The sequence below is a fragment of the Gymnogyps californianus genome, chromosome 2 (assembly GCF_018139145.2).
Source record: "Gymnogyps californianus isolate 813 chromosome 2, ASM1813914v2, whole genome shotgun sequence".
Classification (NCBI taxonomy): domain Eukaryota; kingdom Metazoa; phylum Chordata; class Aves; order Accipitriformes; family Cathartidae; genus Gymnogyps; species Gymnogyps californianus.
Genome location: NC_059472.1, coordinates 114,034,447 through 114,050,073, shown reverse-complemented (window position 1 = coordinate 114,050,073; position 15,627 = coordinate 114,034,447). Strand labels below are relative to the sequence as shown.

Here is a 15,627-nt window from a genome sequence, read left to right as displayed (position 1 = left end):
ACTAATTAATAATAATAATAATATAATAATAATTGTGAAGAAAAGGAATAGAACAAAAAAAGAGAAAAATAAAACCCAGGAAAAGACAAGTGATGCACAATGCAGTTGCTCACCACCTGCTCCAGCAGCACTGATGCTCCAGCAGCAATCTGCCCCTCCCGGCCAACTCCCCCCTGTTTATATACTGGGCATGACATTCCATGGTATGGAATACCCCTTTGGCCAGTTCAGGTCAGCTGTCCTGGCTTTGCTCCCTCCCAGCTTGCACACCTGCTTGCTGGCACAGCATGGGGAACTGAAAACATCCTTAACTTAAGAGAAGCGCTACTTAGCAATAACTAAAATATCAGAGTGTTATCAACATTATTCTCACACTAAATCCAAAACACAGCACTGTACCAGCTACTAGGAAGAAAATTAACTCTATCCCAGCTGAAACCAGCACAGGGAGGTGTATGGAAACCCGCATTTTATATGTTAATGTCATTGAAAAAATCAGTAAGGTCTTAATTTCTCAGTACTTTCCTTAGACTTGGGCTGTATTGAATGTAAATAACTATCAAATATTGATAGTAATTGAGTTTTTAATATAAATGATCTGCAACATTAGGTAGTCAAGATGACTAGAATATAAATGCAGTTCTTTCAAGGTGTAAGCCACTAGCTATCTGGGGTTGTGACAAATAACAAGTAACTGCAAAGTTTCCTGCAGGTAGGATTTTGATCTTATTTATTTATTTATTCTGACAAATATTCATAGTTGGATACTAGATCTAGGTGACTGCTTAGTCATTATGGGTGTTCCAAAGTTTCTCTTAGTCAAAGCAAGCCAGAATATTTAGGCTTTTCCATAAGGCATGAAAAATAAAATAACTGAATCTGGAGTAATGCAGTTCTGCTACACGGAAGTAGGTAATCTTATGAATTGGTGTAAGTCTCCTTCATAAAGCTGATTTGTTTCTGCTATGCATTTTGAAAGGCTTTTATATAGCCTGACTCATTTGATGGTGTGAAACCATCCTCTAATATTTTCTCCGTCTTTTCATTCCTGAATTTGTTAGCAGTAATCATCTCAAGCTTATGTAATTGTTTTTTCTAGGGTGTTTTTGTGTCCCTATATGTTCATAGACTGTGTAATCTATTTATTTCAGCCTTTTTTTGCTTTTAGTCTCTTTGCAACTTTGACTAGTGATGGAACGTGATAGGATAATGGAAGACCACTTTCTTATCATTATTATCCAAGCTAGCATGTGTTCTCATATCTGTGCTTGCTGGACTCTATAATGATCTTGTTCAAAGAGTTAAGCTAGCAGAAAGCTAGTTGCTTTTGTAGGACTAGTTTTTTGTTGTAGGACTAGTTTTTTCTGTTTAGCTTCCTTAACCAATTTCCCCACAAGGTTAGAAGATTGCCAGACATAGTATGTCCCTGCCCTAGCACTCTGTGTACGGTCTCTGATTATGCAAATGCGCTTTGGAATCTTCTTATATGATGCAAGTTAGTCTCAAGCTCTGGAGCATTCTCTGTTAAGATAACTGAAGCAATACAGTGAGAACTCGTGCCATTTTTTTAGGGTTTTTTTGTGGACAAAGGAATGGCATTTGGACAATAAGTACTTTATACGATTGTAAGATTCTGCCTCCCCCCAACCTTCCCCACCTCTCTATTCTTGTAGTCAAGGGACAGAATACTTAAGCTGATTGTCAAATACTGCATCTTGGGGAACTACCAGTAAATTTCCCATACCTCCTTCTGACAGTACTTTTTCCTTTTTCAGTATTGTGTTTCTTGCATGTTAATCAACAATGAATTACAGCATTTCCCCAGATGACTTTAAGCTTCAGCTTATTGTATCCAGGGAGTCAAAAGACTAGTTCTTTCATTATTCCAGAGCTGACTCTACCAGACAAAGTGTAACTGTTCGGGTCATCTGCAGTTCTTTAAAAATTACTAATTGTTTATTAAATTTAGATTATTCTATATTAAACATGGGGGAAGTAGGTTCCAACTGAAGAGCATGTACTTCACCAATTGTAGTGTAGTATGGGAGTTTCAGTGGAAAGAGTTAACCTTTATCTTTGATACTTAACTACTTTAGGCTTAACTACTGTATCTCCTGTATGATAGCATTGCACTATTAGAAGATAACCAGTCTAACTCAACACTATACATTACCCTCTCTGAAATAGGCTGTGTTCACTTCCTTTTCTGGAAAAGATACTGACAAGGTGCATTTCCCTGTTCTGTGCTACAGATTTACTGATCTTTTCTCATGTGGTAAAACAGTGATCCCTTATAGAGGCTGATAGCTCCAAAGTATTCATAATTCAATTAAGACCTTTGTATTCTAGACTTTAAGGTTTTATCACAATATTAACCTTTAGCATAGACCTTGAATTTTGTTTCTGGTTTGGGTGGGTTTTTTGCAAATTTTTAGTTTGCTTTGTTTCTAAGACTAACATTTTTTAATATTAAGCACATTCTTTTAGTCATTCTGGGTTTCAGCATTGATGCTTTTGGAATTTGTGGAATGAAAGATTGATTTTTATGTGCAAGAATGCACAATTCCTGGAGATTGTTTTAGCACTCAGTTGGTATCTTTAATCCTCAGATTTTGTACCCAGAACTCACTGATTCTGTTTGACTTGTATATTAGTGATGGGTGAAGGATCTGAGAGGATCTGAGGTTGGTTTGGTTTTTTTAAAGAATCTTAACAACTGGCTGATACTTTTGTTTAGTAGCAAAAATGGTATATTCTGTCACTCATAGTAGTTAGTAGTGCACTTCTGTGCACAAAAATGTTCTTTGCTTTATATCACAAGACATGAGTAATTACAAATCTAGTCAAACAATTAGGAACCTTATCTATTGCTGTTTTGAGATGGGATAAATCTAAGTAGTATCTTTGGTTTTAGTGTTGACTCCATGGTGCTAATTATTCAACAGGTGAATTTGGTTTAGAAATGTATAAAAATCCCTAAGTCAAGGGCCTAAAAAAATTTCTCATGTTAACGTCACAATATTTCACATAAGAATTAAATTGTATCTTGCATTGACCATGTCATGAATTAATTTCTAAATATGTTTTTTGAATGTGCTTGATTTGATTACCCTTACATAGTCTTAGATTCAGACCAAAATTCCCTGTTGGGTGATTGAGCATGCAAATTCTAAAGTTTTCTGCTCAACCTCTTAGGGAAGAAATACTCCATTTCTATTGCCTGGTGTTAAAAAACAAAAACAAAAACAACAAACAAAAAACAACCAAGTTCGGCACTTTTCGAGACTGAGCTCTGGGTACAGCAGATGAAGCACCAGATGTAATGATCTAAACCAAAGTTTATGAAGAGTGGAATAACTGTTTTCCAAGTTATTTACGTTAAAATTGGTGTTCTGCAGAAAAAAGATGATATATGAAGAGCGGTCTGCTCTGAAATAAACATTACGTGACTAATTAGTATTTTAATATTGTATATACATTGTAAATTGCTTTCCCGTGATGCTTGAAATCATTCCCCACCCCTCCCTCAATAATCTTAGCTGTACATTAACTGCTGCTTCACATTTTTTAAGCAGCATTGACCATTATGAGATTCTGTTGTACCTACTTTTCCTGTTCTTTTCACAGTGGGAGCCGTCTAGGAGGCCTTGTTACCGTGATTTGTTTCTTTTTCAACCATGGAGAGGTAGGTCTGCCTCCCCAAACACCCCCATCCCCCCTTTTAATTTTTTTTTTTAAGTTTAAGCTAATTCTCATTTCATTAAAGATAGTGATGTTGCTTATCTATTCGGGGATGAATTTAAAGGGAATAAGACATTATTGAAAGCAAAGTAGGCTATGACTCGAAAATGTATAGCACAGTCCAATGTGTCACCTTAGATGATAAAAAAATAATAATTCAGAAAGGAAATATATTGTAAAGTGGTCCTGAGATTGAAATCTTAGTAGCACAATGACTTCAAGTTTCAAAACATCAAAATATTCTATTTTTGTGCCCATTCCAGACATAACTGGGCTACATGTACCATATGAACAAGCTTCAGAAATGGAGGAGGTTTTCTTTAGATTGCTATGTATTTTACTGGAAATTCATGAATACACACACACACACACAAAAAAAAAAAAAGCAAAGAAACCTCTGTAGTACTGATATACTATAGCCAGGATACACAGAATTTAGAAACTCTCTATATGTATATAGAGAATTCCAATGCTAAACTTCTTCATTAAGCTGCATTACAGAAGAAAAAGAAACTGTCACTTAAAACATCTTCCTGTGTCCCCAGCTAATGCTGTTCATGTCATTGTTTCATATTTTAGAAGAAAACTCATGGCTTTCATTCTGATACCCTTGGGCAGTGTTTCTGGTTTTTTTATGTTAATTTTATGTATATAAATTTATATAAATATTTGTTTTCTTTTACTTAAAATGCAGCTGTACTGTAAAGATTTTCTAGATGGCAACTAGCTACCTTATGATTTTGTTAAGGGTTAAAGTTATGTTTTGTTTTCTTATTTTACTGAGCTGAACTTGATAGAAAACTCTGAGTAGTAAGGATAAGTAGAATCAAAGATGCTTCTATTCACAGTGAGCTTTGACAGCTTTCTTGTAAAACAAAAACCTGTGTGATGAAATAGCTATTTTTAAGTTTCATTTGAAATGTTTTTCTTTAAATATCCTCTGTGAAGAATTTTCACCCATGGATGTTAACTGCCTGGTCCAGACCAGATAAACATTACAGAGGTTCTAAACTTCTTTTGGTGCTGTAAGAGGGTAAATACAAAGCTTTGTGTGAGTTTCCATTCTTCTTAATGGCATTCTGAAGTGAAGTGAATGTTTTATCCTTTGCTAGGAAATACTGATAGAGTACGCACTGTTTTGCCAGGTCTGTGAAGGTGATAAAGTGTAACTTCGGAAAGGAACAAGTTGAAAACTTCAAAGATAGTGGTAGCAATAATGAAAAGAAGCATTTATTTCACTATGGCACAAGCAGTTCTCCTATCCATAGGAGACTCTGTAGGAGAGCTCATCTCTCTATGTGGATGACTTGACTTGGGGGAAAAACACAGATAATGTGCGTATTTTGGAGAATGGCATGAGATTAGGTTTGCATAGCTCTACACAGACATAGTCTCGTCTTAGGTAGAGCCTAAGTAGGGGAGCCTGATTCAGGCTTGGCTGTATGGGTTTCTGGAGAGCCATAGGACTTCCTTGCAGAGGTGCAGTGTTAGATCTCAGCTGGCTCTTTGCGTTTGTACTGTACCTAATGAAATAACTCAGAGTTGTTTGATATTGTTGTGTATATAGAGTTATGGTAATAATGTAGTTACACGTATGTAGGTGGTCTAGCTTCACTGTGCATACTGTTGAATTATGCAAGGAGTATGCATGCGTGCGCATGTGTGTATAAAAAAACTATTTTATTTAACTCTTCAATATGCCTTTGATTCTGTGGAAATTATCTTGCATGTGGTTCAACAGTACGTACAGTGAAGCTAGACCAGTTGCTAAAAATTGCTTTCCTTTTCTGGAAGGATAGGACTGAGCTACATGAGTAAGTCTGATCTGCAAGTCTTGGTATCTCAGATATAATGTTGTGTAAAAGTGGTTAGCCTTCTGGCATTGAGCTAATGATCCTAAGGCAGTATGTTTTTATTTGTGCTGTGCTTGTGCTACTGTGTTTTAATGGTTTCAAGTTTAGACAGATCTGATGTGTTTATACCTGCAGCACAGTTAGTTTACAGCCTTGATAAATCATCCACAGATGATTGAGTTTAGTATTACATTCCAAATATAGAAAAATAGCATGGGCTACATTAGTCAATCCACTTTTAAGGTAATACTTCCTTTTTATGGTTGTATATGCTCATAATTTCTTTCCTGTTTTTATCTCCTCCAGTATCAAAAGATTTGGTAAATCAAATGTTGCTGTAGTCTTGAAAAATAATCAAAAAGACTACACTGCTTTAGAATAATCATGATTATAGTTATTGCTAATAAAAATAATTTTGACTAATCACATCTGTGCTGTCAGCTGAAGACAACGCATTAGTGTATATATATTTATGAAAAGTTTATTTTAATGGTGATCAGAGTGCAGCTTTTATAGAGAGTGCTTTTAGACAGCAAGGACTGTGTTTGATTAATGTGATGGGCTGCTGTACTTTGCATTTATTTTACACTGTTTCTACACATTTATTTTACACTATTAATTTAACATATTTGTGAAATAGCAAGGCAATAAGCAAGGAATTGTATAATGTTGATTCTAGTGACTTCATTGGTAAAACAGTATTTTAAAAAACAGTTTTAAGATTATAGGTAGCACAGGAGAAAGAACATCCTGGCATCAACATCCTATAAGCTTTCATAGATTCATTGTGGTCCATGCTAAGATGAACTACATTTTTGTCCTGTAGTTGTGAAGAACCTACTTCTAATTTTTAGTGCAAATCTATTCATAGCCATTTTGAACCCATTTGTTTGTATGTCAAAGTTGTCCTGTAAAGTTGTAATTATTTTTTTGATGGTCAATGCCATCTGCAAGCACTTTATGAAGAGCTGAATATAAACATTGGAGATGACAGTTATAGCTGAGCCATTTGCCATGAACCCCAAGAAATTAATGAAAAAGCTATTGAGTTGACTTCATTGTATTATGCTTTGCTTTATTAGGGTTAAAGAGCGAAGTATATATGTTAGTATAAGCTCTGTAAGAGCATTAATTTCATTTCATTCAATTTTACTGGCCCATTTTGGAGGGCAGCTTCGGATTTTGTACTTTCTGTGGTGTTGCTAGTAGAAATGTGAAATGTTTATAACCTAGAGAACTCTAGCATAATGAAGAGTATGTTGGTTTATCCTTCAGATCCTCTCCCCACACACTTTCTCCATCTAAGTGTGGCAAGTCACTGCCTGAATTTGAGAATGGTTTCAGTTACCTGAATGAGTTGTTAATTTCAGCAGAAGCAGGGACAAGAAGCTGCTGTCTTGGCTTTTTTCTTGGATGTTCTCTAGCTGCCACATTTAATTTTGGAAAAGCAGTGATCTATTTTAATTAAACAGTGCATCATAGACCTCAAGTCTGGAAGCTGCTTCCTTTTTCCTCCTCTTTTCTGGTTCCTGGCTTGTTTTTTTTTTTAAGTTTGTGAGTGAAGTCTCATGTAGTTTGGTTTTTGCTTTACTGAAGTATCTGTGGTCATTCATTTTGAAATACAAATGCATTGTTTTATGGAAATGTAGCAGCAAACGTTATCATCTAACCCAGTTCTTATTTTTAGTGCACTCGCGTCATGTGGACTCCACCTCTTCGTGAAAGTTTCTCATACCCATTCCTTGTGCTTCAGATGTTGCTTTTGACCTATATTCTCAGGTACCTCTCAATTTATACTTAGCTCTTTACAATGATGTAAAAAATTGAATGTCACAGGACATTTATTTAAATGCATTTATTTAAATACTAATTTAAGTGCATCTGTGTGCTGTAGCAATGATATCATTAACATAGAAACTTTCCTGTGGCTGTTACATTGCAGACGCTGTACCAGTAGAACTGCAGTCATATTACTCACTTATTAAAAGGAAAAACTTTGCAACTTGAAGACATGATTAAAATAAAAATCAGAATTACTGTGTTGGCAAATACATATCTAAACTAAAAATCAGAATTTTTGATTGATGTCACTTCCTTCCCATGAGAAACAAGCTGATACTTCATCAATTGGTTTTGTCCCTCTTGGAGAGTGGTATGTTGGTTGCATTTATAATAAGCCTATGCTATGCAACAGAGGATGCTATAGGCACCCACAAGCTAGTATGTTCTTGCAGTTTTCTATGACTAATTGACTAGTCTAACTAGTTCAATGATTTAGAGCAATCTAATTACATGAATGCAGGGTTGCTCTTGAGTTCACTAGCCCTGCTTTTCCGTGGTTGTTTCTGGCTTACAACATGATTGTGCTACAAGATTGTGTCTTGCCTCTGTTTTGAAAAATAAGCGTGATAATACTTGAAGGCTTTTCACATCAGATTTGCAGTGTATTTATGATTTAGCTGAACTTTGTACTTGTAACCCCAGATTTTCCTTTATTAGGTCATACTGATTTGTAGTTATTGATGATTAAACAAAAAATATTTTGTGCTCGTCACTAACTTGTGGTTTTTAGGTGACAAAAAGATACATGCTGTCTAGAAAAATATTTTGAGGAATAGTTTGTAGAGTGATTGCTAGATTTCATATTAGGAAGCCAGCTGTTCATTTAATGCTAAGTTATGAGGTTAAACAAAAAACGAGGAAATTACACTTTAAGTTAGGGTGATCAGAGCACATATATTCTGTACCTATAATTATGACACTTCTTGATTAGATAGATTCACTCCTGTTCTTCAAATCTTGGTACATAAAATAGTACTTGGGCTTGCTTACTGATGAGAAGTAGCTATTTAATCTATGCATTTCAGAACGAGGTTCCAAAAAGGGGATAAAATATTTTAACTTTCTGTTTCTCATTTATAATTCCTGCTTCAAGAGCAGCTCTGTTTTATGTATAGCAGTATTCCAATGAAATATAGGAACTATCTTTCAAACAGACTAGAACTTAAATTCTCCATTATTTGTATACCTTGTATCACATTTGTATAATGTATTACTTAATACATTAGACTTATGCTCAGCATGACTTCCAATAGAAGTTAATCTTGAGGCTTTGTAAAAGAAGCTGAAGAAAGTTTTACAGAATTTGGTGAGACTGCTGTAATCTGTTGGGTTTGGATTTTACAGCAGAATATTTATGGTGTCTTCATCTGTTGGAGGCCACTTAGTGAAATTTGAAACACGACGTGTTTCTGAAGTGAACTCGAAGCTAACACAGGATTAAATAAATAACACTTATAGCAGGACATAGAGAATGGGCTGTTTTCAGTTAAAGATGAGTTTCATGTATTTGTCATTGTCTCCTGCCCTGAAACCTCACTCAGGATTGCTAGCAGAAAGTTGCAGAAAGTAAATATGGAAGAAATGTGAGAGAGGGGCATGAAATCACTTTCAAATGCAGACTGTTCTGAGAATAGTTGTGATCCCAGCTGAAGTGGAAATGGTTGTGACCTGACTGTAGCGTTGTTACAAGAGGGTGGACCACTGCAAGTGACATAGGTTGGCCTGCTATATTACATGCTGCCAGGAGAAGACTTGTTTGGTAATGAGTGACCCATGAAATAGTTAAGAAACATTAAGCATCAGAACTATGGTTTTTGGAAACTGATGGAAAATGGATATTAAATTTACTTGAGCAGTGTTACTTTTAGTGGATCAATATTGCTAGCTAACTTCCAAGGTAACTTTGTTTTATTACATTCTCTAATGTACTTTTCAATAATACGCGAACGCCTGTGTAATTTTACTTACTGATGCCTATTCTGTCTCTTTTTCCCAAGGATTCCGAATATTAATACAGGAAGCTTGATTGCACTGTGTGTTTCTAATATCTTTTTCATGCTTCCCTGGCAGTTTGCTCAGTTTGTTCTTCTAACACAGGTAAGACCATATTCACCTCTAAATAGCCTTTTTGTCTTATCTAGGCAAATTGACTACTTTGTATAGACAGCCGTTGAATTCACAACTATACCGATGCTTTCCTTTTAGCCAGATTTCACTCTTGCTCTCAGGAAAGATTCACACCATTTATCACAGTATTTTTCTAGTCTTAAATTTAGAAGTTGACCACTTACACCACTCAGTCTTCTGTTTCCAGGACTAAAAAAAATTTACTTTTCTCTTAAAAGCAGCCTCCAGCCTAAGATCAGTACATTAGAACAAGTGCAGAACAAGAAAAAACTTTGTATATTGAAGTACAAAAATAAAAAAGGCTTGATCTTGCATCTCTTCAGACTATTCCAAATTTTTAAATGGAGCAATGTTTGCATGGCATGTAATATCTGGCATGATTTTGCATGATTTCCTATTTAATTTTGATGAGCCTTTGAGTGAGTAGTGGCATAATCTTACTGTCCGAGAGTTCGGACAGTTGAGGTAACTTTAGCTAGTGTTGAAATATAGTAAATGCTGATGTGAGCAGTAGGATACTGTCATACAGCACACTTCCTTAGTGTTTAAATTGATTGAAGTGTAGCCTGTTGATTGAAATCCATCTGTGTCTCCATACTTTTTCACTTGTCTGTCCTACTTGAAGCAGATGTTGCTTGGTTTGAGTTGATAGTTTTGAGCAATCAATATATGCTATGGTATGCAAGTTTTCTAACTGCAGAAGAAGAAGCCATTAAATTATGTAAAATATTGTGAGAAACTCATCACTATAACCTGTTTAAGATGCTGGGCCTGAAATTTGAAATTACAGGTTCAGTCCGTAATTTCATTAATTTCCCATGTGACTTTTAGCAAGCTGCCTAATCAATTAATCTCATTTTCCTCAGCAGCAAATTATGGATGTTCCCATACTTTGCTGAAAAGTTAAGGTTAAATAATGTTAATGAATGACTTCTTGTTTTGTTTTGTTTTTTTTTTTTTTAAATCTAAGGGTGAAAGATGATGTGTTAGTGCTGAGTTTTGATGACTTGCATTTTTATAAAGCTGAATACTTATTTCTTAAATATTCAAATATGTTTGATAATTGTTACTCAGAGCACCACAATAGGTTTTTTGAAAGAAACCATTATGAAATGCCTAAGTACTTACTTAGCAAAAAAGTAGCAATAAAAGTTAATGATTGTTTGAATAATCACTTTTTTGTATGAATGTGTGTTCTGCCAGAAAGAGTAGACCACTGCAAATTGTTTTAAATTGTCTTTCACTTTTGATTCTAGATAGCTTCATTATTTGCTGTGTGTATTATGGGTTATATTGACTCCTGCAAATTACAGAAGATACTCTCTGCTCATATGGTAATACTTTTTTTTTTTAAAAACTTAAATCCCCTCAAACAGGTCAGAGCATCAAAAGAGGCCATTTGTCTGAAGTGTTTTCCTTAGTTGCAAGATGGTTGAAAAGGTGCAATAATAAGGGATGGAGGGGCCTGGATTTGAATATTTGATCTTACATATATTTATATCACAGTGTCAGAAACTAGGATCCCTGTGGCGCACAGGAATTTTTGAACTCCAGAAAAATTATCAACCTAAAAGATTTGTAGAAATATTTGCCTCTCCTTTCTGTCTCTATTCTTTCCATGGACTTGAAGATACTGTTGCAAACAACAGACTAGAAAACATACCAAGTAATAGAGCGTGAGCAATAAAAAGTTGAAAAGGCAGCATTCATCTCATGCCATAGGTTAGCAGAAACAAAAAAATGACATGTTAGTAAGTCAAAATTAGAGAATAGAGTAAGTCAAAATTAGAGAATAGACTCTTTATTATTGAAAGAGAAGAACCCCAACTAAAATTGGGTTTTGAAGACTACTGTAGTCTTGACCATGCAAAGATGTTGTGGTTGAACTATTTGGGGAGATACTTAGAAAGGACGACAAAGAAAATAAACTGTTAGTCTGAGGAAAAACTGTTTTTTCAGAAATGGGTGAGAAAGTCAACAAAGGAGGGAGATCATAAGTAAAAGGCATGTAAGTTTCTGCATAATATATCTGATTTTCATTTTAAAGTTAAGATAATGATCAAGTTTTGCTACCAGCAGTTTTGCTCTTTGAAACGAGATTACAGTTTTAAATATACAGGAAGATGTAAACAACTTTTTTAAAGAAATATGGTTGTCTTTAAAAATACGTTTTTGCTAAAATTGTGCTATGCAAACTCAGTGGGCAAAAAGAAAATGTTTACCACAGGAAAACTTTCAGCTAAATTGTATTTTCATATGTTTTCAAATGTATTTTGAAATACTGTAAATGATAAATTAAAGGCAGTAGTAAGTTCTGTGCAACTCATTTCTGATATAAACCCAAGACACCAAATGCTTGTTTCCAGTCAGATTTACCACGAAAATTTGCAAGTAAGCATCTTGGGTTAGTAATTTTTTGACAGAAGCAGGATGAAATACTTAAGCCTTTTGCCTTATGTCGATAGCTATATCATAGTTTTGATGCCAAAATGTCATAAAAAGCCTATTTTCAGATAGATAAACAATCATGTTATATTACAGAGAAAGCTTAATGAGGCTGGGTAAACTGCCAGTCTTTGTTTTGTAGTGTTTTCAGTTTTTGCTCTCCCCCACTTCTCTGTGGAAAATGAAAGTCTAACTATGTGAGGAGGGGAGTACAGAAATCTGCATATTTTACAAATAACTACATTGTTTTTCCTTATTCCTGTGTATAGAAGAAGACAGAGATTGATCATTGATTTTGCTCTCCAAGTTAGAAAATGTAATTCAGCTTGCTTTCTATTAAAAGAAAAGCACAGTAGGAGATCAGGATGGCGGATAAAAGTTGTATTTCAGCCTTGACTTTCAACCTCATATACTTAAGTGCATATGATCAAACAGTCAGAGTTCTGCTTCCTTGACTTGGTGATGATTATATTTTAAATATGTGCTTCTCAGTTTGGAAGAAAGAAGACAACAAACATTTTATTCAACATCTCTATGTTTGTCCAGGATTCTGAAAGATAACAAACAGGATGGAGAAATAATACAATTTGAGAAAAAATGAATATGTTAGGAATAGCTTCACAAATGTAGCTGTTATATCATGTAAGATGAGTTAGTCCTATCATCAAATCTTTTTGTCTATAAGTACTTTTAAATTATAAATTAACATAATAATCTACACTTGGCTACCTGTTGCCATTAGGTCCTTATCATCAGTGTTTTCAGAACAATTCTGTAAGCCGAGTATAAAGCTTGCACTTGCTGTGAAGTAGTTGTCTTTAAATTTAAAGCTGTTGACACAAGATAATTTCTATACTTGGGCAATTCTTACCTTTTCTATTTTAAATTTAATTATTTTTATTTTCTTCTTTCAGGTATCTCTTGTAGTGTGTTTTATTCTGATGTTTGGTAATTCAATGTTGTTGACATCATATTATGCTGCATCTTTAGTAGTTATCTGGGTAAGTTGTTCAAGAAAAAAATCATATGACATGCTAAGACTGTAATGCTGTACTGTTATGTATGTATTGATGTAAAATGTGAAACTGCTGCATTACCAGATAGTTGAGAAGTCTTTCACATGGCAAACAGAATTAGACCTTAAAGATATTTGGAGAATGGGTAAATACTAATGTAAAAAATGATGTTTTTACACCAAGACCTTTTCATAAGAGAAATTCAGTTAAGGCTCAGTTCTCTTGTTTTTATAGCTCTCTTCTTTTTATAAAAATATAAAATTTACCATGTATGTATTTTTGACGAGAGTAATTGTAAAACAAGAACACAAGCAAGGAGGAGTTTGTTTTAAATGCTTCTTTATTAATTGTGAAACTGCAAATGCAGAACAAATGACTAAAACATATATAACAATGGTTGAAGACTATTTGAAACTGCTGAGTCGTACTGCCATGTTAGTGAAATTATTCACTGAAGACTCATCATCTCATCATTCACTATCTTAATTTTTCCTTAAGTAGGAAAAACAGCCCCCAACCTCTTTGTTTCATACAGGTTCTCTTAAGGGATTTATGTGCATAGGAAGTAGGAGATAAGACTGTATGAACAGATCTAGTTTAGCATGCTACAAATCATCTCCATTTCTGATTTCTTTTTGCCTCTCCTAGAAGCTTGGGGTGAGCTCAGTGATTTTGGTTTTTTTCCTTTTGTTTATATTTTGTCCATCAGCAAGAAAGTGGTGATTTCTCATGCTAACAATAAGCTGCCTTGGCTACTGATATTTGCTGTAGTATAGTTTGCTTGTTATAAACCCACTCTAGTTTCTTGTAGTAGCTTTTGTAACTATATAGTAAATACAGGTACATTGAGTTTCTTGCCTATTTTCTGCTTTGGAAAAAATATTTATTGTTTGTCTGTTATTTGGGTGCTTATAGTGGCCTCAGTCTCACATATAGACTAGGTTTCTGAAAACTTTTAAGTTCATTCTCAGTTTTTCTTAATTACATTGTTCATCAAATTAGTTTAAAGTGAGTCTTCCTTGTGTCACAGAATGAGGAATGTAACGTGAAACCGAAAGGTACCAGTAACTCCTCCCACCCCCCAATATTCTGTTGCCTTGTTTGAAAATTGTTTGTATTATGCTGCCAGTAATTTATTTATTGCTTCAGATGTCTCTTGTCATTCGTGGAAGGAGACATAATGCAGTTTCCCATTGGCTTTGATTTAAAGAATCTTAGAACTGTATAATACAGAATCTTACTTGTTAAGGAGAAGAGTAATCTTCCATTAATTGTATATAAACTGCAGTAAGAGTTTTTATGTTGGCATGTTTTGCCAGTGCAGAGTAAAATCACAATATTATATATACATTCATATTTCCGGTTGTATTAATTATGGAGGGTTTTTTAATAAATAGCTGCGTGGTACAATAGGTGCTTACCAAAATAAAAAAAAAAAACCCTCATCCAGGGTACTGGAATATCTTGTTGTTACTACATGTTACCTGAAAATGTACATTCGCTTTATTATTAGGGAATTCTTGAATTGAGTCCAAAAGTCTTGAAAAGCAGCAGAAGGGAAGTCTATATATGGGTAAGGAATTTCATATATTTTGAATTTCAGAAAAGAACTATGACTTTTTTTTAATTTTAATGAAATACAGAAATAACTTCTGGTTTAGTTTCTCATAGTTGCAAATCAAGAAATACAACTGAACTACTCTCTTTAATAAATTGTCCATATTCCCAGAAATTAATCTTAAATTACTGAAGGAAGAAAAGGGGCAGAAACATACATTTATATCAGAAAATTGAAATAGCCTTCAAACGGCAACATGTATAATTTTAAATTACCAACTTAAACATGTTTACAAAACCTAAGATCTGTGTGAAAACCCCTTTAAAATGAAGGACAATTTAGAAAAGGCAAGTAAAGGCTAACAGTGCTTGCAGAAATGGAGATTAAGATCCTGCATTAGGTATTCACTCAAATGTGTCCTATATAATTTTTTTAGGATATTTTTATAACAACAGCAAGCAACTTATAATTACATAACTAAGTAAAGGAAGCAAGTTGGAGTAAAACACTGTAGGGTGTGTGGGTGGGGTTTGAGGGCAGTAGGAGTCATGTCCAAACATGGAGGACACTCCCAAAACTATGACAAATAAAATATAACACCGTAGAAATCATGAGAGGCAACTTGCTGCTTAAGACATAACATTAACTTGTAAAAACACCTGAAATGGGAGCCTACCGAGACTATGCCTGGCTTAAGACAGGCCTTCTTACTAAACGAAGGGTAACCTGTTAGCAAAACTGTATGGTATTCATACAGTTGTTATAAAGGAAATAGAATATAAAGGAATTTAAAAAAAAAAATTGTAACAAACTGCAGTGCATGTATAACCTGCCAGTGTAGTTAGCTGTGGTACCAGGGAAAATGGGAGTGTAGGCAAATCTCATGTCAGTTTTTAAAAAGGAAATCCAAGGCATTAGTGGAAATGCAGCCGAGTAGGTCTAACTTTTGTAAAAGAATAAAAACTTGAACAGTGATGAAGTTGTTAAGGGTTATATGTACATGCAATATAATGAGATAGATCTGATACAGCCTCTGTGAAAGGAA

At 34.5% G+C, this 15,627-nt stretch overlaps 1 protein-coding gene across 1 annotated transcript in view; it reads left to right on the top strand.

Moving 5' to 3' along the window:
- DPY19L1 (dpy-19 like C-mannosyltransferase 1) overlaps positions 1-15,627 on the top strand; it is a 49,909-nt gene that overhangs the window by 16,870 nt on the left and 17,412 nt on the right. The window contains exons 8-13 of the mRNA XM_050892579.1: positions 3,628-3,685; positions 7,282-7,373; positions 9,434-9,533; positions 10,820-10,897; positions 12,923-13,009; positions 14,538-14,597. Coding sequence (XP_050748536.1) covers positions 3,628-3,685; positions 7,282-7,373; positions 9,434-9,533; positions 10,820-10,897; positions 12,923-13,009; positions 14,538-14,597 — 475 coding nt within the window. The remainder of the gene's footprint in view (positions 1-3,627; positions 3,686-7,281; positions 7,374-9,433; positions 9,534-10,819; positions 10,898-12,922; positions 13,010-14,537; positions 14,598-15,627) is intronic.